Here is a 27523-nt window from a genome sequence, read left to right on the forward strand (position 1 = left end):
ACCAGAGAGGATTTTTTTTTTAAGATTCATGTTTTATGTCTCCCTCTTTATGAATCCATGGTGGAGGCTATTAAACAGCACTTATGTTTTATAATATCTTGTGACCATTTAGGGAGAGATATGTTCTAGAATTGACCAAAGTGAAATTCAGTGCCTACAATATCCTCTTCTTTAAAAATTGCAATATCCTATCTAACTCTGGTTTTCTGGATTTTTTTTTCTTTCTGCATAATGTATTCAAAATGACTGATTCCATTGTTGTTGTAAAAAGTTTAAGGTAAATCCTCTCTGAAATCTCTTGAAAGTGAGCCATTTCAGCACCTTCCAGAAGACCAGGTTTTTGGCCTTGAGATACAAGAAGGATGAAGTTGAATTTAACTGAGTGGGAACGTTGTAGAAGGAACACATTTTGAGGGGAATAAAAGTTTTTGAACATGTTACCTTTTAATGTCCAGTGGCTATCCAAGTGGAGATATTAGATGGGTAGATGGATAATGAATTTGGGACTCAGGAAAAACATTAAGGCTAGGACTGATCAGTATACTGATGACAATTAAAGGCATAAGACTGTGTGGAATAGACAGTGGCTGTAGAGCACAAAATTTCCAAGACTGAGATCTGGGGGCCCTCTAGCATTTACAAATCAGGCGTGGGAATGGAAGATATTAAGGAAGATCCAGCATGCAACTGAAAACAGGTGAAAAACCAGATGAGTGTGGCATCCTGGAAGCCAAGAGGCTAAAGTGTTTTAAGACGTTTTTTTCTTAATTAACCCTTTGGGTTCTCAGACATGGAACAGAGTCAATCTGATGGTTCTGTGAGATCCCAAGAATTTCATTTTACAAGAATTTCTGTTTCTTCCCCACAAAATTCTAAACTAAATCTCAGACTAATTCCTCATGATGGTTTGTTCTGCTGCCTCTGACATGGCCAGAGCTGTGGTAGAACTGGGGATGGGAAGACCTTGTTTCTCATGCCAGGTTCATCTCTTACTACCACTGTGACCCTGGACAAATTAGTTTACCTCCACAGAAAATGGTCATGGCTCTGCCTCCCTGCGCTACCCACAGGCTAATGAAGTGGACCAGGGAACTAATAAACGGGCATAGCACCCTACAGATTGTTGAAGCACGAACCTCGGAAGCCATTGCTCTGACAGAGGTTCAGAGGACCGTTTCCTGTTCTGAAGGCTTGGGAAAGCCAAGCCTCTTGGTTGGCAGATGCTGAGGGAATCACAGGACATTCTTCTGGCTGATGCGTCCTTTCAAAAGTTATTTCTCTGTGGGACAGCTATTCATTTTAGAAATACTTTTAAAAAATACCCTTTAAAATATTCTTCTAAAAAATACTAACCCCTACATGATTAATGTAGTTCCTTATATTTCAAAGAAATTCATCACTATGGTAGGCTACAAAATATGATAAATTTATATAATGCTTTCTGAAACTAAAGCCATATGTCTTTATATTTAAACATATTGTAGACCTGTCACTGCTTTGAAATCCTTTAATGTAATATGGAAAAAAGAAAGAAAAAAAAAAGAGACCATATTTATCAGTGACATTTTTAATGCAAGGTGTTTAATGCATTTTTATTTTTCAATTGTGTTTTTTTTCCAGTTTCCAACAAAAATAAATAAAAATTAATAATATATTATAAGTATCTATATTCTCCTTCAATATCTTAAGGTACACAATTATCAAAGCTGATATTGAACACAAACAAATTGATACAATTCAGTACTCTCATAAAATTCACTGTCAAATAAGTTACTTTAAACTGTATGCAATACAACTTTATGTTCCATAGCATCTTTAATATAAGCTGTATACCAAAATGGCTCTTCAGACTTGAAAAGTGCAATTACAGAGTGCAAAGAAAGCAGTGAGAAATTCACTGTCTTACATTTAATATCATCCAATTTGAATAACATATATTTTGGATAAATTTATTCTTCAGTTAAAAGATTAAACTGTATTCCAGCAACACTGCTCATACAAATTGTTACTCCCCCTTTGCCCAGATGAATAAGAGTAGAAAAAAATTAGAAAATATCGAAATATTGGGCAGCCAATTAAACACATTTTCCCCTAAATGTCTACAGAATGAATATTGCAGCAAAAATGGCAAGGTGGGTCAGACAAGAGTTTTTAAAAACTATGCTATTAAATTCAACAGAAATTAGAAACTAGTATGTATTTGCTACATAAAAATTGATTAATTTGTTATCTCATGGCAGTTGAATTTAGTTAACTCTCTTCTCAGACTCAAAAATAAAAATCTGTCATACTAGTGCACTATTTCTCCACTTGCTTTGACTTTGGCAAATATAAGAGTAAAAGAATGTCCAAAAGAACAGTAGCATTTGATTGTATTTTTAATATTTAATATATTACACAAATTTTAACTGTGAGGTTGAATCTTGTACCAATCATAGAACTTTATGTCTCTGGTTATAGAGTACGTCAACTGGGTTACTGTGTGGCCTCGGTGGAAAGCCACAAATTATGCATTTATGCATTGGATTTGCATTTGTTCTCATGGCGCCTTCTGCAAATACATATAGTGAGAAATATGTAGAATAAGGAAGAGAGACTAAATGTGAGCCAAAATTTTTCCACTGTTTGTAGGAAACATGAGCTGATAGCAATCATTTTTCAAGTTTGCTCAACATTGTCCTCATTAACACAATGATTTTTTTTTCATCCATTAAAGAGTTCTGTGTCAAACCTTTTTATCATTTAATATGCGTTTATAAGAAAAAATTTAACTTTTGCAGGGGTTAGTTTTTTAAGCATTCTTAAAGAAGGGTTAAAAAACACCCCAAAATACTACTTAAAATTAATTACGTAGTATGAACTGAGATGCTTAAGATAAACCAATATGACTCTCTTTTTGTAATAAAATAAATAGATTGTAGTTAAATTCTTGGTTCGTCAAGAAATTTTCTTTGACGCAATCAAAATTACTCAAAATAAGCAAACCTCCTTTACATGCAGTAGACGTCAATAAGTGTGTGCAGGATTTAAGCTGTATTAGTGAGAAACAGAAAAATCCTTTTAGATCTTACTGAATTTTATTTAATTTCTCTTTATCTTGTTTTTAAGTTTTATATATTGTTGATAGAGCAACAAATGATGGTTTTATCTGTTTGTTCTCCTCACAGTGAGGGCCAGACCCAGGACTTTGGATGACAGTCACATGAATGCACCAGGGTATATAAGGCAGGAATACGTATGGAGGCAAATCCTGGCACCTGGCACTTCAGAAGTCAGCCATCACTTATTTCCTCTTTGTTGCCCTAGCATATTCCAAGGAAAAAGGTGAAAGAAGAGATCCTCCCTGACCAGGTATGGGATCCTGAAACATTGTCCCCAAAGGTCCAGCATTCAATAACACAGTCTCCCAGGAGACTGCAGGTGGTGACAGCTGTGCCTCCTTATGTGGTTGTGCCAAGTACCCTTATGAACTCACTGAGACCATGGGCTCAAAGCATAGGAGAAATCTTAGTCTCTTTCAAAAAAATAAAAGACAAACAACAGGACCCTGGTTTCATCTCAGCCTCCATAGGAAGGTGTGGTTAAGTCTCCACATTTTAAAAGTTTTCAAATGAATGTATTCATTTGGAAAAATACACTAGGATATTTTTCGTATTTTCCCCACTTCTTTGATCAGGATGTAATTTTAAATATATCATTTTACTTACTGCATTGTTTTAAGTTTAAACTCTCTTGAATAGAAAATGAAATAACTGTATTTCCAACTTTAGACAATATATAGTACTACTGTCTTACGTGCTTAAAATAATAATTAAAATAATATCAGTCCATCAGATCTTGGACTATGATTTAATCTTAGAATTCTTCAGCAAAGTCCCTGTAGAAATAGTCTTAAACAGAAGCACGGATTTTGGCTTCATGTGTGAATTATTTTTTTGTCTCATGAGCAACAGTTACCTCACATAAATGCTGTACTAAAAAAAAAAAAAAACAAACTGTGAAGCTATAAAATACTATTTACATAAAAGATGGTATAAAATAATGTTCCCAGTCCATTTTCTTATGGAGAATCTGCTACATGGTTGACGAGCATCTTAGGAGTTGTGGGTTAGAATAGAGAACTGTCCACTTTCCCTCCAGGTGAATAAAGAGCGAGTTACAGCTAAAGATACAGGTGGAGGGGGGATAGCCTCCTGGGTTTAGTTTGTTTCCAGTGTGTAGCATGTAGCACACGATCTATATTTGCTTCTCCCCAGTTCCCACAGCATTACCGTTTTAATACATGCCCCAGTGGTGCCAACTTTTACATCAAACTATGATATAGTCAAAACAATTATCATTGATTTGAGGAGCAGAAAAATATACTTATTAAATTGATTTGACCGTATATCTAGGCTTACAGAAATCTGTCATTTGCTGATACTTCTTAACAATGAACGGGGCATCACCTTCTCCTGAGTTTTACGCAGCCAGTAAATATGCTTTGAAGCTTTCAGTAAAGCATTTAGCCCAGGAAATAACTTTTTTTTACAAAAATAACCATTTTCTTTCTACATTAAATATTGTGTATACATTATACATTAGCAAATAGTCTGTCAAAAATAAAACAAAAATAAAAACTTTTCTTAGTATATTAAAAATACATCATTGTTGACTTAACACATGACCCCACATAAATATTATTAATAAAATAGGAATATTAACATAATTAGCCATGCAGTGCATCCCTGCTCAGAAGCTTAATGGCACCATTCAGACTTGTGGCAACGTCGGGTCCCCTGAGGTCACTCTTTCATATTCCTTCTTTGGTTCTTTGCCTTTTCGATTTCTATAACTAGAAATATTCAGAAATGAAGCTGTTAGCACTGTAGTTCACCGTAATAAGAACAAAGTATGTTAACGAAACAAATATATGCACTCGAAAGGTACATTAGCATAGCGTTTCCAAAATGACAGAGGTGAATAGGTTTAGGCTGGACACGAGAGAAAAAGAGGGGAGGAGGGGTTAGTATTTATGGACAAACAATTTTGGGAGGAAATGGTGAAATGCAGTTAAAGGACTTCTCAGAGGCTTTCACATTAGATGATGAAATTGTAAAATTTCAGGAAAGCGTGTGACCACATTAAATCCTCGGCTGTTTTAGCTTTTTTTCTTTTTCTGTCTTCCCTTCTCTTTCTTTCTTTCTTTCATTCTTTCTTCCTTCCTTCATTTCTTTTCTTCCTTCCTTCCTTCTTTCCTTCCTTCCTTTCCTTTCCTTCCTTCCTTCTTTCCTATATTATTAAAGTACACATATTCTGAATATCACACTACATTATTACATTCTACCCATCACAATGATGTCACTCATTAGGTGACTGACAATGTTCCAAGTGCTTTATGGTCATTATTTATTTTATCCTCACATTTATCATTATCATCTTCATTTTACAGACAAAGAAAGTGAAGTAAAAATGGGTTACATAACCTAGCCAAGTTCTTCCATCTAGGATTCATATATTTATCATGATTCAGAATCTTCATTTACTCAATCATTAAAGCTATCTTCCTAATATTCTGAGTTCATTTTCTACCCATTTTGGAGATAAAGCTTGTAGCCCTGAGGAAACTGCATAATGTTTTTGCTTCATAGAAGAATAAGATTAGAAAGTTTTTATTTAGGCTCAGTTCTGCCACTTATCAGCTAAATGAGCTGGACCATACAAATTGACCTCTCTGGGTCTTATTTTCCCCCCTTTATAAAGAAAAGGATTGTAATCAAAGACCTTTCAAGTGTATTTCAGTTTTGATAATATGCAGTTCTGTGACTATAACTAATTTAAAAAGGCATTATCATTTGATGAATACTTAGAATCAAACATGGGCAAAATAAATTTAATCTTGTAGTAACAGCACACTTTCAGGCTTTCAAAGTAAAGATGCATTACTTTCAGCAAAAAATAAAATAAAATTCACTCAAACCTACCCTAAAACATTTGTGTCAGTTCCAAAATAAGAAGGATTTCATGGAGACATTTTACAGGCAGTTATTATTAATTAAGTCACACTGTTCCCAAATCCTGGTCCTAATCCTAAAAAACTGACAATCCGATGGACTGTCGGTATTTCAGTGCCCACTCTATATTCTATCAGTTATCAGCATATGTCAGTACAATATTGTACCTGAAGATGGAGTGATGAAGATGGAGGTTCTGGGGACTGACACAAACCAGTTTTTAAAATTAAACTTTTATAATTACCTGGAAACTCATTTCTACTAGTCTGCCTTAAATTTCAAAATCTTAAGCCTCGGGGTTATTGATTTATAAAACGTGTTTTATGAAATACAAAATTTGACCTACTAAATTAAATACAAGTGACTAAGTTTAACATTGGCATGGTGCCTTACAGTTTACTTTCACATGTGTTATATTCAATACTGAAAGCAGTTCTGTCATTAAGGATAAGGATTTCCATCTGTATTTTGTAGAGAAAGGAATTGATTCTCCCAGTTTGACTTGCATAAAGTCACAGAGATAATAAATAACAGAGCCAATAATATAGTCAAATCCAGACATTCGGCTGCTAAAACTTCTTTACAAATATCATCAGTGCAGAGTCTGTCTTACCCCACTAAATAATGCTTTGCCATATTTTTATCAAATTTGTAATGTATTGTATAAATGTAATTTACAAAAGTAGAACGTTAAAAAAAAAAAAAGAAAATGCTGGCTTACCATCTGCAGAAATAATATATGGAACCAGCGACTAAGACGAGGAACAAGATAACAAGAATCACACTCAAAGCCACATATTCTTTGCTCAGAGGTTGTTGGACGGTTAAAAAGAAGTGTTCGCATCGGACACCGGTGTAACCCACTTCACACCTAAAGGAAAATGCACAGAAAGATCAGTTATTTAAAAAAGAAATCAAGGTTCTGAATTAGTTTGGTAAGAGCTAAGAGCTAATCTCACACTATCATGCAAGGTTTGCCAAAAGTTGTAAAGATGAATTCAAAGGCTGACCTTAAACCTGGGCCAGCTTTGATAAAAGAGCCCCACATAGCCCTCAAGCTCAGTTGTGGTATTAAAACGATAGTCTGATTCAGCTGCTGAGGTGGCTGAAAACGGTGCCTTTTAAGTTTTGTAGGTTTGAGGTGCTTTTCGTATAAATCAGTGGAATCAATTCTTATAACAGTGGCTGGCACGTAAGTCCAGAGAAAAGATTAAAAGCTGAGCTGCTACTGTGGCAAGTGTGAGAGGAAGGCACCGGAAGCCCTCCCCATTCTGCACCCCCAAAGAATCTCTACAATTTGATAATTACTGTTGGTTCTACTATTTGTTCCCTAGTTTAAAAAAAAAATCACTTAATAAAGTTTTTAATAGTACATATAAACGGCATGCCAATAGTACATATAAGTTGTAGCCCATGAAAATAATAGAGTAACTTAAAAAAAATAGAGAAATATAGGTTTTTTAAAAATTGCTTCTGTTTGTTTGTATTTGGCATATTACCTGCAGTAATTTTCACTCATGTCTACCAGGTAGATGCACTGTCCATGCAAACAGTAGCCATTCATATCAGAGCTACATTTTGTGATTGACACCTGAGCCACACGTGGATTGTCCTCTGTCTGAACTGTAAAAGAAATGGAAAGTTAAGTAAGTTCTGTTGCTTTCTTTTTTTTTATATGAATATATATAAATTTATTTAATGTGAAGAAAAAAATTACAGTAATAGTAATAGTTTCATTATATGTTTTTACTATTCTGATTATGAATTTCATTAACAAATGTTCTTGAAACATATCCTGATGCACTTATCAGCTCTTTTGATAGGTCATTTTTTATTTTTATTTTTATTTTTTTTAATTTAGTTATAGTCATTTTACAATGTTGTGTCAAATTCCAGTGTAGAGCACAATTTTTCAGTTATACATGAACATACATATATTCATTGTCACATTTTTTTTCGCTGTGAGCTACCACAGATCTTGTATATATTTCCCTGTGCTATGCAGTATAATCTTGTTTATCTATTCTACATTTTGAAATCCTAGTCTGTCCCTTCCCACCCTCCACCCCCTTGGCAACCACAAGTTTGTATTCTATGTCTATGAGTCTATTTCTGTTTTGCATTTATGTTTTGGTTTTTTTTTAGATTCCACATATGAGAGATCTCATATAGTATTTTTCTTTCTCTTTCTGGCTTACTTCACTTAGAATGACATTCTCCAGGGACATCCATGTTGCTGCAAATGGTGTTGTGTTGTCGGTTTTTATGGCTAAATAGTATTCCATTGTATAAATACATCACATCTTCTTTATCCAGTCATCTGTTGATGGACATTTAGGCTGTTTCCATGTCTTGGCTATTGTAAATAGTGCTGCTATGAACATTGGGGTGCAGGTGTCATTTTGAAGTAGGGTTCCTTCTGGATATATGCCCAGGAGTGGGATTCCTGGGTCATACGGTAAGTCTATTCCTAGTCTTTTGAGGAATCTCCATACTGTTTTCCACAATGGCTGCACCAAAGTGCATTCCCACCAGCAGTGTTGCTTTCTTTAAAGTAGTAATAACCCTTTCATAATAGTAACCACCAAGCTGCTATAACAAAGCCAGTCAGGTATTTTCAGGACTAGGAAGTCACTGTGATTACCAATAAACACACATCTGACCCCCTAAAAACTGTCCAACAGACTAAACAAAACAATATAAAACCTGGGGATATAATTCCCAAAAGACAACCTTTAAGGATCGAAAAGGTAAGTTTAAGACATATACACAAAAATCACAGTTATTCACTTATCCAGACAAAGTCAGGGTGATTTTTTCAAATCTCAAAATAATCCTGACATTACTCCAAAAGCAATGGCAGGCTGAATCCATTAATTAATTTAAGAAAGCTTAATTCTATAGTGGGTTTTAAGCCAGCAAAGCTTATCTCTGTGTGCATTCCCAATCTTTTGAGGTTTGGGAAATCAATCAAAGTCTCTCAACATCTCTAAAGATGAGACCTGACGTGAGTTACAAACGCCTTGGCTACATAAATACAGCAATAAAAGCAGGAGCCTCTTTAGAATAATGTTGCAACCTACACATAAAATTCAATTTAGAATGTTTTAGATATTAAAATGTGAAATATGCTTGTGAAACAGTCACACAAAACATCTTGAACAAAGCATCTCGAATGTAATACTCTTGTTTAAATAACCAAAAAAAGGAAGGGAGGAAGACCAAACCTCTAGAGAGTGCTGATTTTCTTTGTTCCTTACTTCTTTAAAATCAAATCTTTATATATAACTAGAAGTTCAGTCCTTCTGCCTCTGGTTATTCCTTTATATAATTTTTTCAGATCACTAGTTCGTTGGAGGGGGGACGTTTTAACAATTCTTCTGTTATCCCCTCCTTTTTTCCCCGCTATCATGTATTTATAGTCTTTGAGTTTACATTTCTGCTAAGAACGTGTAATTCTTTGATGCAACACCGACAAATCTGGGCTTACCTAAAGCTGTGCAGTTATCTTTGGACTCTCCTGGGATACATGAAGGAATCACTGTTGTACTGAGCACTGCTTGTAGAAGGTGGAAACCTATTTATGGAGGAAAATCAAATATATAAATAATGCTTCAAAGAAAGAAATCCTGATCAGATTTCTACATAATTACAGTATTTATAAAGTTCTTTTAATTAAATCATAAATTTGGCCCATCAAAACCGTAAAAGAAAATAATTCATGGAAATAGGCATATAATTGAAAATAAATGAATCCCTCGCTCCTCTGTCTGTGGGTAAAAGCCCTGGCATTGTATTCAGAGTTATAGATTGGACTTGCTCTAAATATTTCACAGTAACCTTTTCAAAGACCTGATTTTGAAGTTTGATTTCTTAAGAAGCTTAGCAATTGGAAAATTGGAAAATTTCCACTGTTTGACCCATGACGTGTTCAGAGCAATGCTCCAAGCCAGAATCTATCACAAAAGAAGCCTTCAAATTAAAAAATCAGCTTCTATGTATGGTAACAACAAAACGGAACTCTCAACCTAAGATAAATTAGTTGTTCCTTTAAGCACCTAAGTTACTCTTTGCATTCCACATGAAAGTAGCTTTTAATTAATAAAATGTAATCTAAAGTCAGAACATATCTCATCTAACACGGGAATGAACACACGTGCTGGATGGACCACACTGAGCCCTAGAATCCACCCCTAGAATCCGGTCAGCCCAGGAAGAGGTTAAACAAAGCCTTGTCATCATCTGTCTCCCCTGAAAAGACAAATGTTGGAAAACAGGCACCAGAATGACTCAAGTGGTTTCTGAATTGCATAGAAAGTATAAGAAGAATCCTTTTAATTGCACGGATGTTTACTGAAGAGAGTTTGGCCTCTTCTTCTTAAAAGTCATCTATTTGCTCTTCAGTCACTCTTTCCAGGCTCTGTGAGTAACCGCTGTATAATAAACATTATCGGTGGTGGTGGTGGTGGTGGTGGTGGTGGTAGTTGGCAGCCGTTCGCATTTCTTGAACATGCACTACATGAAGGCATGGTTCTACCCTCCTTACCAATATTGTCCCATTTAATCCACTCACTCACTCTTTGAAGAAGACACAACTGTTCTCCCCATTAGACATATGAGAAAACTGAGACATAAAGAGTTTAAGTATCTTTCCCAAGAGTACACAGCCATGTCTTTAATGGGCCACATTATAGATTTGGAAACAGGCAATAATACTAGAGTCTAATGGGCTTGGACATCACAGGGAACAAACGTGGATAAATGTAATTGAAGCAGATTATTTAACCCCATAAGGAGGCAACAAAACATGGTGGAAAGGCAATCCTGGGAGAAAACTCAGGCTATGTAACTTTGGATAAATTAATTAACTTCTCCAGATCTTAATTTTCCCTACTTTATAGAGTTTTGGGGAGAATTAAGTGAAATGATATTTTTCTGAAACGTTCAACATACCAGAGACTTGATGAATGCTCCATGACACTCAACATCCAGCAGCAGTATATGTGGGTAGTGCCCTCTGCTGGTCTATAACAAGGTTATAAATCACTCTGTAATTTGATACTTTAAAGGATAATTAAATCTAAGTAATAAAGAATTTTATTTTTTCTCAACAGAGGAGGTATGTATATGTTAAGAAAACTGCACATTCTCTGGGTAAAACAAAAATTTAAAACTAAATTACACAAGAGCATCAAAGTTTGAGATTTCTTATGTTTCAAACTTGACACTTATAACAATCCTGCGAAGCAGTTATTAGCCCCAAACAGCCTCAACCCAGATAAATTAAATGTCTTGTCCAAGATCAATTATCTAGTGACCATAGAAAGTAACTTAGGAATCTATCTTTTGACATCGTCTCATAACCTTTCAATGATTTGAAAGTATCTTTTGAAAAGTTTAGAACTATCTCCTTCCCACTCCATATTTCTCCTACAATATAAGTGACGCTTCAATTGCTGTTACGGAGTAGGGGTGGGGTGGAAATCATCTTTCTTAAATGACAAAAAAATTGCTAAAGTTTGGATTTCACTGTCAGTTGAACAAAGATGGAGAAAGGTGAGTTTGTCCCCATAGTCTTCTCGAAAGAATGAGCTAGATTCTCATCCAAGCCAATTTTGTTCTACTTCTCAATATAATTTTGACCTGCACTTTCACTTCTGAAGAGTTCTCGATCTGTGTTTTTACATCCATGATGCTCCTACTCCTCCATGCTTCTTCAGTGATGGGAGGAGATATTACCAATTCTCCCACTGCAAAAGGGCCATCCAGGTCCATGGTGCAAATGCACATTTCTCTATCTGCAAAGAATCATTTCTTTATCCTTAGCACAAATCAGACCCTAGTCTTTCCTGCTCAGAATTGCTTACAACTGCAACTATTATAGAATTAAGCTAATTTCTTTAAGGTGTTGCTTTGTAGTCTTTTTTTTTTTTTTTCCTCAAAGTTTTTAGTATTGTTAGTTTTTCCACTGTTGGAAACTGTGTCCCAGCTGGCCAGGCCACAAGTGAAATATTTGCTTTTATGAATTAAAGAATGTTCAGGGCAGGGCGTGCCTCTACAAAAACTGGGCTGGCCTAACCTGTGACGCTCCCTTGGACATAGTCCATCACTCAGGATGGTTTCTGTGAGACTTGATACATTAATCCAACATCCGGGTATTTTACAGAGGAAATTATAAATAATTTTAGATGCTTCTATCAAATGAAAGTGTTTAGACTATATTTCCAACAGATGTACATAGCCAACAAACTAGCAAAATTGGTTCTAAATCATGTGTCCATCTACACAGCTCTATTGCTTTAAAAGAGTGGTTCTCAAACTTCCCTCAACTTCATCTCTGCCCCTGAGTGTTGCAAAATACAGTAAAGGAGTAAGTGGAAGTAATCAAACGACTGAAACAGCCCAGCCATGGAGAATTTTGATATCTACTACCCTGTCACCCTTATAAATCACAACTCATTATTTTAAAGTCATACAGGGAAAGAATAGATGCTAAAGTCATATCCATATATTCCACTAATCTTTCAGCTTTTTATGACATTACTGTCATTTGACCATGATAATCTTTCTGTAATTCAACTGCAAATACTACATTTGAGTTTTTGATCTTGACCATGGGTCCTTGCTAAGAAAATAATTCACTATGATGTTAAAGATTCTGAAATACCAGAGGGTCAGTAAACAGATCTGGTGGCCAGCTCCACATTGGTAACTAAGACACAGAAGAATTCTGTTCTAAATGATAATGGGGCAGAGGATCTGAAAACTCAAAACTGGCCGTTAGAACGTCTATTTCAATAATGTTATGAAAATAAAAGTCCCTTTGGAGGCCACTATTTCTGTTAAATTTCCAAATGGGCTTCAGGTGTCTAAAGCTCCTGTCCATCTGTCTACCTTCACCTTTCAGGGATTTGTTTCAGTGAAATGGCCAACTGTGCCAGCAGGAAGTGATGCCGATGACTCACAGGATACAAATCACCTCTACTCTGTGAGTCAGGGCCGAGCCCACACCTTACACAACACCGGGGACAACGTGTGGGAGAGGCTGAGTACCACCACCCCAGTGGGGGATACTAAATGTCGTGGGCCCCGAGCACTAAGTAAGTGCTTGCCTGAAATTCAGGAGGAGTGACAGATGTAGAAAACGTCCTTTTCATTGCATATGGTTTCTTTTGTCCTTGTTTCCTTATGGCCACACAGAGGGGCCATCTAGAAGGAGGCTGAGATTTGGTGACTGGCTGACCAAACCTATTCTGCAATAATCTTGACGTTCTCAGAGATAAAATGATTTTCCTGAATAACAATCAAGCAAATACAAATGATCTCAAATAAAACGAGACAGGTTGCAGAATGAAAGGAATGCACTTTATTTTCCCAATTCAACCTTTTAGGATATTTAGACCAGAACAGCAAATTCATAATGAATCATAGTATTTGTCCAGCCCAAACAGGCAGCAGAATCTGCTCTGTTCACACTTCTGCTGTGGTCACCTGCCTGTGTGCTCACGGACTGTTAGTTCTCTACCTTCTTCCACGGCAGTCTGTGATTTTAGGATTTGTCTGTAACGTAGCAGGCTTGTTAGGTCTTGTGTACTTTCAAGGAGTGAATATGCTGTCACCATTTCCAGATGTCTTTTTGTTTTAAATTAAATTCCACTATTAGATAAAGTCATGCCCCACTTGGTTAAAATAATTGCAAATTCTTTATCGCATCAGACACTGAAAAGAACTAATGTCAGTTCTTTCTAGTAACAGTCTATTTTTCAGAGACTAGTGGACAAATATATATATATATATATATATATATCATTTTATATATATATATATGTATCTGTATATTGTAAACCTTGCCTTCTACCATCAATCATTTTCTTCCTACAGTTTTTCAATGTTACCCTTATAACTAAGCTTCATTAAAAGAGATTAAAAACAGGATAACGAGATGAAACCAGAGGTTGACATAATAATGGGTTACAAATAAATCTTTTAATTTTGAGTTTCAAATATAGTCATAAGATCTCCCTTGTCAAGTGTCAAGAAAAGATTTAATAGGCCGCATTTTTCAATTCATAGGCATTAAATCAAACCCTTCAATTTCAGTAGTAATTTCTAAATCATACTTCAACGCGCTCATACAGTTTAGTGATCATACAATACTGTAGCTAAAGGTACTCAAATCAAGAATCAGTGAGTCAAAATATGAGAGTATAGTTTACTTTGCCCTAAACATGGATTTAAAGGTGTATGTCTTATTCATAATGGAAATGTCCTCCTAAGGCAGGAGAAAGCACATCAGCTACTGTATAAAACTACTGTACACTTAATTTATATTAATCTGGGTGCTTTGGAACTTTGTGACTAAGAGCTCTAAATATGGGAATTGCAGCCCCTAAAACCAAAGATTCATGTCTAGAGTATTACTTCAAACTGTCTATTGAAAATATATATTTTTTTCTTCAAGATAATGTTACATGGTAGGGTCTTTTTATAACCTTTTCTATCTTTATTCCCTTCCATGTTGTTTCTCACACTTACCCCTATTGATCCAATTCAGAAATTTAAATTTCTATTACTTTACTGTTTTGACATAAAAATCTCCTAAAGGAGCAGCAGTTTGGATTATAAATGTTTGCCATTTAACTTTTTTCCCATTATGGTCGTATTGCATCCTAAGGGTTTGAAGACTTAATGACATTTTTTAAACCATATTGACTATCTTATCATTCATTCTTTTATATAGAAGCCTATTGCCAAAAAATGAATTTGCATAAGGATACAGTTTTAATCAGTGATCATCAAAACACAAAAAGAGAAAATGAGTACATAAAAGATGATTTTAAAAGCCTCAAAGTGAATCGCTTTTCATCCAAAGAATCGATGTAATGCTCCTAGCACAACGGAAGCTGCTGAGAAATTTTACTTTGTGAAAATACACTTTTTGGTTAACACTGGAGACTTCAGCTTCCATGAGAAGCATGTATGCACCTGTAGTATGACAGGAGGGTGGGAAGGGCTTAGTCATACTCAATAAATGGGGAAGAAGGAGGGCGCAGCTTAGCCTTTGCTTACTTTTAGTAACTACATGTCTCAGTAATATCTGTTCAATAAATATCTGATATTTTTCTAGATGCAAGATACTGAACAAGATGCTGAAAGGAAAACTGATGCAAAGGAGAGAGTTCTTGTTCTAAACAGAGTTAGTGGGGCCAGATACCAGGGAGAGGAAAGGAGAGAATTCACAGATGATGCCAAGTTTCTGGCCAGAAAATCTCCAGGGAGGTGGAGCCATTAGAAGAGTAGATAACACAGCCAGGATGGAAGGTTCGTGGTGGCATTCGCAGCTAGTCCACAGGATGGGAGGACTTAATGAGTGAAGGGATTTGAGTTTGTAGCTCATATGTCCTCTATGTATATTTATGAGGCCCTTGGGAAGACAGATCTTGAGTAAAAGAATAAGAATGGAGTCGATGGAGTCTATTTGAAAGTCATATGACGAAATACCACCTTTAAAGGCCTAGGAGTCATTTAAATGTTCCAAGGGAAATAGTATGGAATGGCAAATAATAAAAGTTTGGGAAGTATGTGATAAGGAGTGGATAGAAATGGCCAAGGAAACTGGAGAAAAAAGGAAGTTCAGTCTCGTGGGAGACAAGAGAACAGAGTTATCGAAGGAGGCACAGAGTGGTCAGCAATGCGATGACTGAAGAAAGGAGGAGTGACTGGATCGTGAATAATATTCATCATCGTTCAGAACCAATGGTGCTGAAGTCAGCAATAAAAATTGCTAACTTGTTTTTTTAACACTAGAATTGGTTTTATATTTGCATCCAGCTTATCGTTAATACGATTTTTTTCTGCCTTGGTAAATCACTGATTACTGATTACTAAAACTGTGAATCATGAGTGGCAATGTGTTATAGCAATGGAAAACACATTAGCTAGTGCTTCCCACCCTAGTGTAATTTTGTCAGCCAGGGACATTTAGCAATGTCTGGAGACATTTTTGATCGTCATAACTGGCCTGGGAGGCGGGGGTGGGGGTGCTCCTGACATCTAGTGGGTAGCGGCCAGGGTCTCTGCTAAACACCCTGCAGTGTATCGGACAGTCCACAACAAAGAATTATCCAGTCCACAATGTAAATAGACCCGAGGCTGAAAAACCTTGCATTAGATCCGTAAGATACGGAATCTAGTTCTAGCTCAGATACTAAGTTTATCCCTCTGTAGCTGGGTTTCCTTATCTCTAAAAACAGCACCCATGAGTAGGGTGGAGTAGAGCGGGAGATGGAATTTAGATCAGGTTACTCTAAGTTTCCTTTCATTTCTAAAACGATACTTTTTTTTTTCTTACTGACTATCCATCACTCAGTCATTTCATTGCCCCAGCCTCTCCCTCTCTCATACACAGACACATAGACACACACACACACACACCCACACACACCCACCCACACACACACACACACACACAGAGTGCTGATATACTTAAATTTTCTTGGCATACCATCAGTGAATACAGACTCCATTAAGAGAAATGGGAAAAATAAGGGAGAAAAATTATTCAACTTTATTATTAGATAGAATTGAATTTTCAAAAACTATTGCTTAATCAAAATATTTTGCCTCTCCAGCACATTTTCAAAGAACAGCTGGTTAAGTCAAAATATAGTGCTGAGAACTCGGAATAAGTAACTTTCTAATCATCCACCCCACAACATTTATTGGGTGATTAATATAAGTCAGTCACAATGTGAATGATAAAAGATAAGTATAGTACTTAGAGAGACCCGCCAGATACACACTTACAGTGCGACGTAAGAAGAGTAGGACCGAAGGACTCAGAGAGGTGCAAAGGGCTGGAGGCAGACTGCCCATTTATTTTCCAGTGGTGACAGAAAGATGGAGGAGAGTATCAGAGAAAGCTTAATAGTTTTCTTCAGTCTTAAAGGATGAGTCGAACTCTCACCAAAAGTGAAGTGTGAGTTGGGAGTATCCACAGTAGAGGATACAGCCTATTCAAAAATCAGCCCTTACATGCTGGGTAATTCACTTCTTTTGAATTCTGTTTTCTCATTTGTAAAATGGAAATGATAACAAAACCCTACCCGGCAAAAGGAAGTTACTATAAGGATCAAACGAGGCCTTTTTCTTAAAAAAAAAAAAAAAAAGCACTTGCTGTTGCTGCTAACAGCTCTAATTTTAAAAGTGTCTTTTTTAAAAAAAATTAATATTATCATATTTATAATATCCATATACAATAACCTGACAACATAGTTATTACGATCTCCTCTCTACAGATGAGAAAACTGAAGCTCAAAGAGGAATAAACCTTTGTGAAAGTATGAAATAAAAGAACTGGGGTATGAAACTTGTGTTCTATATACTATGTCCCTTGACTCAAAACTATAAAGTTTGCCATACCTGAATGTGTGTGTGTGTGTGTGTGTGTACGATAATCGAGAAAGAAAGGCTCTTCTTATCGTAAGGATTTTCGTAAGGATTTTCAAAAAGATTTGTATTTAACTCACTTTCATGCCTCAAATTTAAAATTCAGGATTTTTTGTCTAAGTGATTAAGGGTTAACACTTTTTTTTCCTGGAGAATTATCAAGTTGTCTTGTGTATTATAAATAGTAACCTAGTTAATTAAATCATTACTTTAACCTAGAATGTCACTGCACCTTTTTTTGCCCTGTAACTAGACATCCAGTCTTACATCAACTGCATCGCCAGAGGACACTGAGTCTGTCTCATTACTTCATTTTTTCAAAGGTTCCAGGACGGTCATACCAAGGTGATGGGTGTCACGGTGCTCCTCCCTAAGGAGCTCTCCTATTACAGCTTTGAGGAGTCTTCCTATTGTCTTCTGAAGGAATGCTCCTAACAGCAGTTACAGCCAGATGAATTAGACAATTTGCATAAGCCTGTATTCAGAGTGAGGACTGACAGATGAGAAAACCACACCTTAATTTACAGTCTCTTTAAAGAGGATTTCTTACATGACATTTATATCTCCTGGGTGATCATTAACCAGAAAATGCAAGCTTCTTGGGCAAAAATGGACAGAAGACATTCAAATTCATTTTTTCCAAAGTGACTGTGTGACTATTGTTCTTTTTTTTTTAACCAAGGAAGTATGTTTATTTTCTCACTGGTAATAGAAATGTACTGTAGATTCCAACTCGGTCCTTCATATACAGTATGTTCAATTCACAGTAACACTGTAAATTGATACAGGAAATCAGTCAATCAAAAAGGACATGGGTGTCCTTCTCTTTGATTGTTTTACTTAATTTACATCTTGGAAAACACAGAAATAAAGGCCTTGATCAACTGATGTCAATGGTTATTTCATAATAAAAGTCAATTTCCAGGGTACTATGTTGATTAAAAATGCTGAATACAGGTTAAGTAAAAAATTCAACATCTCTTAGCAGAGTTTGAGGAAACAGTCACAACTTCTCTGTGCCTGATTTTGAGTGATACCATAAAGATACCATTTTTGCACATATACTGGTCCCCATAACAGGTTCTAAGCCCTGGGGCAGACGCCAGACTACTCTGGCACTTCTCTATTAGAATCAGTTATTTTTACTACATTCCTGGTAACTCTGAGACCCTCCGGCTCCTTCCACATTGCTCCAGAATGACCTTGACATTTGCTATCTCTAAGTCCTTGCAGGTATCTCACTTCACTGAGCCTTCGGTTCTTCATTTGTCAAACTGGGCCAATCATAGCTACCTCGTAGAGTTATTCTAAGAAGTAACTGAGATGATATTGTAAAACACCTAACACACGACATGGCTGGCACACAGGAAGCATTTGGTAACTGTTAGTTCTGTTCCCAACTCCTGTATTTGGGCCTCAGTGCTGAGCCACACACCCCAATTACCTAAGTTGCTCTTGCTCGTATGGCAAGATGATGAGGAAGGCAGCTAGGGAACCTGGGTCAAAAATCCAGCCTGGAGAGGCCTGTCATCAAGTTTTCAGCCTATGATGTGTCACCTCTGGTTGTGACAACATGGGCAGCTTATAAACTCTCGGGGTCAACAGAAAAGATCTGAGGCCAGCCAGTGTCTCACTGTCATCCATACTCCTCAGTTTTCAAGAAAGAATGTTTACTCTGCTCACTTCTCTGTCATTGGGCAATGAAGTAGGGATGAATTGTCATTGAGATGTCATTCAGGAGCGTGTTCAAAAGTCCATTCAGATATCAGTGGACATGTTTGATTTTTAGATCAAAAGCCCCTAAACATTCATTGCAGAACTTGAGATAATAATTTCTCATCTTCATTTTGGAACAATCATAAGATGAAAAATGATAATTTAACTCCAAAATTGTGTGTTATTTAGAAATGTGTTATCTAGTTTGAGGTATCTCAACCTTTTTACTTAATGTTGAGTAAGCTAAAAGTGCCAGCTAAAAGTGAACTTTTTCATTGTAGTGCTGCTTTTCTATGAGACTCTGGGCCAGAGTTTCCCAATACATAAAGTGAGAACATTGATATCAAATATTTATAAAATATAAAAGTAACTAAATGATTGTGGGAGTGTGTAGCAATTTAAATCTGCATGTGTTTGAGGCAAAATAGGAAAGTGAAGGTGTTTGTATTTTGTTTTTCCAGCCATAAATCAAGGTAAGTCCACAAAAAATAATAAAAAAATGTTTGCCAAAATCTAAAATAAATGCCTCCTTCTTTTGAAGGATAGACATTTGGGAAAAGCATTTCTAGTTAATTTTTTGTTTGGGGGGCGGGAAATGGCAATTTCAGAAATAACAGATGTTTTTGCCTTTTTCCCATGTGCCTTAGAATAAGACTGTTGGACTTGCATACCTCAGTAGAGTATAGAGATATGATACGGAAATTCAAACAGGAACTTTCCTAGTGGCAGAGAAATATCCAAACAAACTGGGAAAACAGAAACTGACCTCGCTCATTTGGAAATGGGCTTGGTGGCTGATGAAATAGGTGAACTATAATTAAGTAATGCAATAAAGGACTTAAGCACTTTTATGACAACAAAAACACACACAACACATACACTAGAGGGGTAGTAACCAGGTTATTCATAGGCTCTTGCTGTCTCAAATTAGAATATTCAATGAGTGGCCCAGAACAGATACCTGCATTGTTCAGAGCAACCTTACAGGTGGAAAAAAAAAGTGCTAAGCCATTCTGACCTCTAGGTTGATTTCTAACTCCAGGAAGTCTGTCACCTTTGTAATTTCATTCTTTTCACAGGGACTTCAAAACAAAGATAGCAAAGCCACACTGAGATTCTAGCAAGTCATTCTTACCAAAGTTTGGTAGAAACCACAGATCCAGTTTCCACCTATGTTCTTGAACTTGGATGAGTAAGTTACAACTATGCATAGTATGCATTTCATAAAGTCTCCCAACTCTTGAGATAAGGCATGTCGAAATAATAATTTAACTGTCACATCCTGCACAGATAGTTAGGGGAATTCGCCTCATCGCAATTCCAGAAAGAATTTGAGATTGGCAACTTTTATTTCCTTATTACAACTTTCATATACAAACCCCAAATTCCGCTTGAAGTTTAGGAACTAGCAATATTTTTTTTTCAAACCAGGTAAGTTACATGAAGATTTTTTTCTTCTTCTTTTTTTTTTTTTTTTCCCGTATGCACAAGAACTAAATGATCTCAAATAAGAAGACGGGCATTAAAGTACACTCAGCCATTACAAGCTCTAGGGTGTAATTAGCAGCAAGTGAAGAGCGCCTGACCGGCCTCCCGGGGCGGGGGCTGCGGGGGAAACCGGAAGCGGCAGGCCTTGGGGTCCCGGGCGGCGAGGAGCGCCGGGACCTGCCCGCGTCCCTCCCGCTCCCGGCACGCAAACACGCAAACACAGCCTTTTCATTCCGTCTTGTCCGGAGCTTCAGCACCGCAGACACCGGCGCACACCTGACACAGGCGCACACCAGCGCCCCCAGAAGCTTAACCAGGCCTGAGTTAGAAAACTGAGCGCAAGACGGAAAAGCATTTCTCTCCAAAAGGTCTTTAACTGGCGCGGGTCTTGTCGGTTCCCGCCCCCACCGCGTCTTCTCGGTCTTTGGATTTCTAGAACTGGCAAATTTTCAAAAGGAAAAGCCCAAACCTTTTCAACTTTTTATTTCGCTAAATACAGAGCTCTATGAATTCATTCATCACATATATAGCACGTTGATTTATCAATGAAAAGCATTTTGAACACAGACACCCCCCCCCCCAGCCCTCTTCCATCCCCTGCTGGAGGGAAAGACTGATTTGCCTAACAAGAGACACCGCGTGAAGTGGAGCACGCCTGAGCCTGGTGGGAAGCTCCGCATTGAGATGACAGCTGCCTCCAGGCCGCCTGTCCCCACTTGAGCGGCGGGCAAGGGCGGGGGACTCACCCAGGCAGAGCAGCAGCGCGGGGACCTGGCAGGCGCGGACCGGCTCCATCATCGTCTCCTGAGGTGAGCGTCTGCGGGACGCGGGCTGGGCGCGGGCTTGGGGGCGCGTTGAGCAGAGCCGGAGGGGCCACTCGACTGCCACGTCCGTCCGACAACCCGCCTGCCAGGCAAGTGAGGTCGACGGCCCCGCGCCGCGACCTTTATAAGTCTGGGGAGGGGCCTCGGGCCCGAGGACTAACTAGCGGGGTGAGGTACAAAGTGCCCAGAGTTTCATAATCGGCCCTGAGGGAGGAGTGGCCGGAGGACTGTCCGGATGTCATCCTCCCTCTCTGAACACCTGAGAGTGGCTGAGGAATGAAAAATTGCCCTTCTGGTGAGCCGGGGACTACTCCCCAAACTTTTCCATCTTCTTCTCGGGCTCCTGCGGGAGGAGGTGGGGAGCATGGACCAGAAAGGTTGGTTTGCTCCGTGGGGTCACCTGCCGGATAGTGGGTGGTGTTTTTAGTTGCTCTGGGTGACAGGCATAACCTGAATCAGTCAGCCGGCCAGCCAGAGCTGGAGCTCCCACTACATGCTTTTGGAAAGGGGTGTGTGTGTGTGTGTGTGTGTGTGTGTGTGTGTGTGTGTGTGTGTGTGTGTGTGTGTGTGTGTGTGTGTGTGTGTGTGTGTGTGTGTGTGTGTGTGTGTGTGTGTGTGTGTGTGTGTGTGTGTGTGTGTGTGTGTGTGTCTTGTGGACATTCTTGAAATCTGTCAGTGGCTCGAGGGCCCTCCTTGTACCCGCCAAAGCATAGTTATTATGAAGAAAAGCCCCTAAATTATGTTTTCTTCTGTCGTGTTTGCCATCCATCAGCCTGCTGCTTTTGATTTATTTTCCCCGAATTTTGCTTTAATCCTGTCATTCTCCAGTACAAACAAAGTATTTCAGTGACTTTCCATTGCCTTTTGGACAAGGCCTGACACAAATGGGAACCCAGCAGTCTTCTCAACCTCAGCTCCCACTAGTTCACCAGACAGACGGCTGCACCCCGGCCAGGCTGGGAAGCTCACCGTGCCTTTGCTTACGCCCACTTTCCTCCTTGTGCTGGTGGAGTCACGGTTTGGGGAAATGGCTGCCTTTTCCTGGAGCTACTCAGATCCTACTCACTTTCACAGTTCTCCTCAAGGGCCTGGATTTCTTGAGCCTACAGGGATCTTTTTCGTTCTGATCTCTTAACAGCTTGTATTGTTTCTCTTTGCCCTAGTCTCATAGAATTCTAGATCTGGTACTTCATACCTGATGAAATTACTTTGAATTGAATACCTTTTCTTGTTTGTCAGTCATATGTTCAGAACTGTCTGAATACATACATTGTCTTACTTGTTATTGTTATTGCATTTCCTCCGTGGGCCTAAAAACAGTGAGTCAGTTTAGCAGTACTGACAGCATATTTGAATAGAAAATTGAATCTAATGGATGTTGAAAACTCTCTGTTTCTACTGTTTGTTTTCTTCTTGTTGTTCCTTTCCTTGTTTTTGTTTGTTTTTTGTTTTGGCCTCTTTCTCCCTTATCTCAAGCATCTTTAGTGTCCAGAACACTCATGTTGGAAACAAATACTTTATCTTTCTTTCAGTGGTTAGAAGATCATGGGTTCTGGATTTAGATTGTCTGCATGGGAATCCTTGGATGAGTTATTTAATCTCTCTCAGTTTCCTCACATGTAAAATAGGGTTAGTGATAGTATCTAACAGGAAGGTAATGAAAGTGCTTTTCGCAGCGCTAGTACAGAGCTGGCACTCATTAAAAATACCTATTATGTTATGTCGATATACATTAAGATGGTGGTACTTGGTTGGTGGTCAGTATTCATGAGTTAAATGAATCAATGCACAATAAGGTGGAGGGAGGAGTCTGGGTTCCTAAATCTACCTTCTGAATCCGGCAAGAAAACAGGCAGTAAGTGACTTGGCACTTAACTGCTTTTTTGTAAAAGAATAAATAGAACCAAGAAAGATGATCCTGGCAAGCCTTAGTTTTATAGAACATTGATGGAGATCACAAGTTTGGTAAACTAGACTTAGGAAAAGGGACTCCTCGCTCACAGTGGCTTTTGTTTTACAAATTGGATCTGGAAAAGAAATAGCTCAAGTGTCCGAAAAATTAAAGAATTGAGGTGTCACCTGGGAGCATTCCCTTATTCTGTGCAGTAGAACTGTCGGCACTTAACAAGGGGTGACCGGAAGAAGAATTTCTTAGTCCTGATTAATATCTTATTTTAACCAATATAGTATTGTGGTCTGTGTTCAAAAGGATGGGGTGAGAACACACTGGGGAGAACGGGGTCACGCGGCTACAGTCAACTCTTCGGTATTGATATGTGGCAAGGGACTTTTTTTTTACGTTGTAGCTGATGCTTGCAAGCCTGAGATCCCATCATCATGAAAAAATCCTTGTGCTTATCCCAAAATTTTCCACAGCAATGTGCTCTTCTATGGGCTGATTTCACATGGTGTGAAGAAATCTTTTTTTTATTAGTTCTATGTTTACTCAATTTTCTAGCCATTAGTTTTCGAGAATGACTCCTTCATGACGCATCAGGGAAGATTTGCCTCTGTCTCCGCAGAATAGCCTTCCGTTTTAAAAAAATAATTGGGAACAATTTTCTTTAATCTTTCACTTAAATGTATATACATAGTATGAAGTACAATCATAATTCCTCTTAAAGGCCCAAAACACATTTGAAGATAGAATAGTTTGAGAAGAAAATCAAGGCATATAGACTCTCCCAACTAGGAAGTGACTGAAGACATCAACCGGTTCAGCAGTTCCCAACCTGAGAGGTTTGGGCACTTTTTTTCTGAGTTAGTTAAGTATAAGTAATATCTATAGACTAAACATCTATCTATCTAATGCAGTTTTAAAAATATGTTGAATATTGGGATTATTAAACTGTATTCATTTAAAATTGCTAATGAATTCAAGGTGGCTTGACTGCATGTGTATTTTAATTGATACAAAGCAAACGTGTAAGCTCGATCAGGTGGGAGGATGTGGCAAAATAATCTTTTTACATTAAAAGGGGTCCTCCTAGGATACGTTAAGAAAGCCTGGACTAATGGTATCCACACACAGGCCCTAAACTGGTATCAGCAATCAGCCTACTGCAGACCACAGCCAGATCCAGCTCTGGGCCGGACCCAAAGGACCAGCATCCAGCCTCAGACAAGAACATAGAAAACCTCACCTTTCTTCCATCTCTTACTTCTTCCCTCAAGTTAGTGCTCTTTGGGATTGCAGCTGGCACTTGTTTATTAGGAAATTACCCGCTTTTCAAAACTGACAATGGAGCACACATACTTTGGTGAATTAGCTTTTATATAACACGAAATGTTTCAAGTCTTTTACTAGCTAATTGTTAGCAAGAACCTGGTGCGATGGAGTGGTAATGGATTGCTTCTGTTAACAATGAAGGCTTTGAAAAATATAGGAAGGTGTCCAAGATCAAATTGTTAAATTTAATATTCAAAATATGAAACTCTGTTCTATCAGATGTTAATATTTGAAAAAACTGATTTTATTCTAAATTTAGCCAAATTTAACCATGCAGGGCATTTTAGCAAGTTCCACTTGAATGAAGAATTTATGTCTTTCATAATAATTCTTAAAATGTATGTTAAATTACATAATATCATATAAAATACAAATAAACCACTAATTTCCAAGCAAAATTCTTGGCACTATATTTCCCCATAACCTTTATGAGACAGTGACTGTTTTTCTTTTCTCAACCAAAAATCAATGGACCACAATGCTATTTAGGCACATCTCTCATTGATTTATTTATTCAGCAGATATTTCTTGAATGTCTCTGTAATGGCCTTTCTATATAGCTAGAGACTGATACAGATATACAGGGGCATCCCTGAGCCCAAAGAACTTTTAATCCAGTTTGAGACAAAATAGAGAAAAAGAGAAGCATATATTGAATGTAGCGATACTCTCTTTATTTAAATAGCCTCTGTGATAGGCTTTTTAAAGAAGTCTTTTTCCTCTGGACTAATCCATTCTTAACTGAGAATTGGTTTAAGAATTCAAAAAGGAAAATCCTCTGTTTTTCTTTAGTATGTAATTAAAGAGACAGAAGAAAACAAAAATTTAGAAAGCTTTAGAATCTAATAAATAGTAAATGATTGTTTCTCATTGATTGACTTGTAATTTGAAGGGTTTCCTTAAATTAAAAATGATTCTGACACATTTAAAAATTTACATACAACTTGAATGTTGAGTGAGCAGTGCGGATGGCTGATTAGCTGATCAGATGAGTGAATCTACTAAAAGGCAATACCTTCAGTTTGTGGTTCTGTTTAGATTCAGAACTGTAGGTGGAAAGGAGCATGAACTTAGTGGATATTTGTTCTTAAATCTAAATGTAGATGGGCCTAATAATAATAATAAGAGTAACAACAACAACAACAACAACAATAATAATAATGATGACAACTAATATTTATACCTAATCTTTTTAACTCACTAGGTAATTTAAAATACAATTGCTTACTTATTCCTCAGAATCATCCTGGGAAGTCAATACATTTTTATTTCCATTTTATAGATGAGACTAAGGCAAAAAGATTAAGAAATTTGTTCAAGGCCCTTCAGCTCATAAACAATAAGACGGGATTCAAACCTTGCAGCCTGATTCCAGCCAGCATCAAACTTTCATCTCCAGTGTGTCACATTTACCCGTAACAACATCCAGTTCACTGAAAGTGCAGGGTTTGTTATACCTGCGATGCTCTCATATATTTTCATTAAAATCCACATTTCTGGAGTTTTCTAGTCTCAGATTCTTTGCAAAGAGCATTCACACCCATTTGCAGATAGTTTTTATACTCTTTCCTTAAGAAGAATGTCCTGGTACTGTTTTCCTACAAAGAAGAACATCAGGTGTGCCAGTCTCCCAGCTTCCAGTGGCAAAGCATTCGTCTTACTTTTTTATTGTTCGTTGTGCTTATGCAAAACATGTCACTCTGAAAATGTCACGTCAAAAATGAATTTCATCAACAGAACCCTCTGAAAAATCATTCAGTAGTCACAAAAAGTAAGAAAAAGCCAGGTACTGCATTTGATATTAGGAAGCTGGCTGAGTCTGGAGCTGTTGCTTCTTGTGCTTGCCATGAGCTGTGCCCTAGTAATAGAAGAGCCTGCCCTTCCATCACTTATGCATACCCACAGAGCATTCATTACACACGCAGAGATGATGAATTAGGAATGCAGCTATCCCTATTTAAAGCACTGCTATTGCGTGTCTAGCTAACGCCTAGTGACATGTGGTTGTAAATCGCCTACATCAATGCTGCTACTTCCCATGCAACATTTTACAGTTAAAGTGCTAACTCTCAAAGGCATTGATTTAAACAATCATTTTATGTTTGGTCATTCAATAAACATTTTCTGTGTCATTCAGCCACAAATCAGCCTTGGAGAAACTTTGCAATTTACAGTTAAATCATTCGCACGACTATTGCATGATGACGTACGGATTTATGGAAGTTTCACAAATATTTAATGTTAATATTCTTCTCAGGTGTGGGAAAAGGGCAAACATGCACAATAGATATTTAAGCTTGAAATTTTATTTTCTGTCAATGTCTTCAAAGATACCTGAATTATTGTCTAAATCTAAGTTCAATAAATTTAGGATTGCCTGATTTCTGCAGACCCGGGGGATAAAAGTATCTAGAAGACAGAGTGAAATGCCACAAAAATCCTAGGAATTGTTTTATGATTAATATTTTTTTCTCTGTTGAGCACTACCACTAACAGACGTAAAAAAATTGCTAGCAAAGGCAATAAAACAATAGTTATTAAAGCCTTTATTTTTATTGCATTGGATATTACTGGTAATATCTATTTGACTTAGAAATTATCCCCCAATAAAATTACACATAAATGAGATTATATTCTATCTTGCAATGCATCCTACTCTATAAGGAATGATTTATGTAGTTTTTAATATTTTATTACATTGGTTCTCACACATGGCTGCACTTTAAAATCTCTTGGTCAGCTTCTAAAAAAATACTGAAGCCTGGGCCTTACTTGCCCAGAGATTCTGATTCATTTGGTTTGGACAGGGCCTCAAATGAACGCAT

At 37.4% G+C, this 27523-nt stretch overlaps 1 protein-coding gene across 1 annotated transcript; it reads right to left on the reverse strand.

Annotated features, from left to right (window-relative positions):
- Window positions 1–1551: 1551 nt before the first annotated feature.
- EREG (epiregulin) lies at window positions 1552–27523 on the reverse strand. The gene is made up of 7 exons (XM_032466383.1): window positions 27471–27523; window positions 21790–21901; window positions 21392–21629; window positions 9484–9570; window positions 7493–7616; window positions 6715–6864; window positions 1552–4834 (listed from the first exon to the last, which is right to left on the reverse strand). The coding sequence occupies exons 1-7, from the start codon at window positions 27521–27523 to the stop codon at window positions 4753–4755; spliced, it is 846 nt and encodes a 281-aa protein (XP_032322274.1). The 3' UTR covers window positions 1552–4752.

This window comes from Camelus ferus, chromosome 2 (assembly GCF_009834535.1).
Source record: "Camelus ferus isolate YT-003-E chromosome 2, BCGSAC_Cfer_1.0, whole genome shotgun sequence".
In the NCBI taxonomy this organism is placed as follows: Eukaryota; Metazoa; Chordata; class Mammalia; order Artiodactyla; family Camelidae; genus Camelus; species Camelus ferus.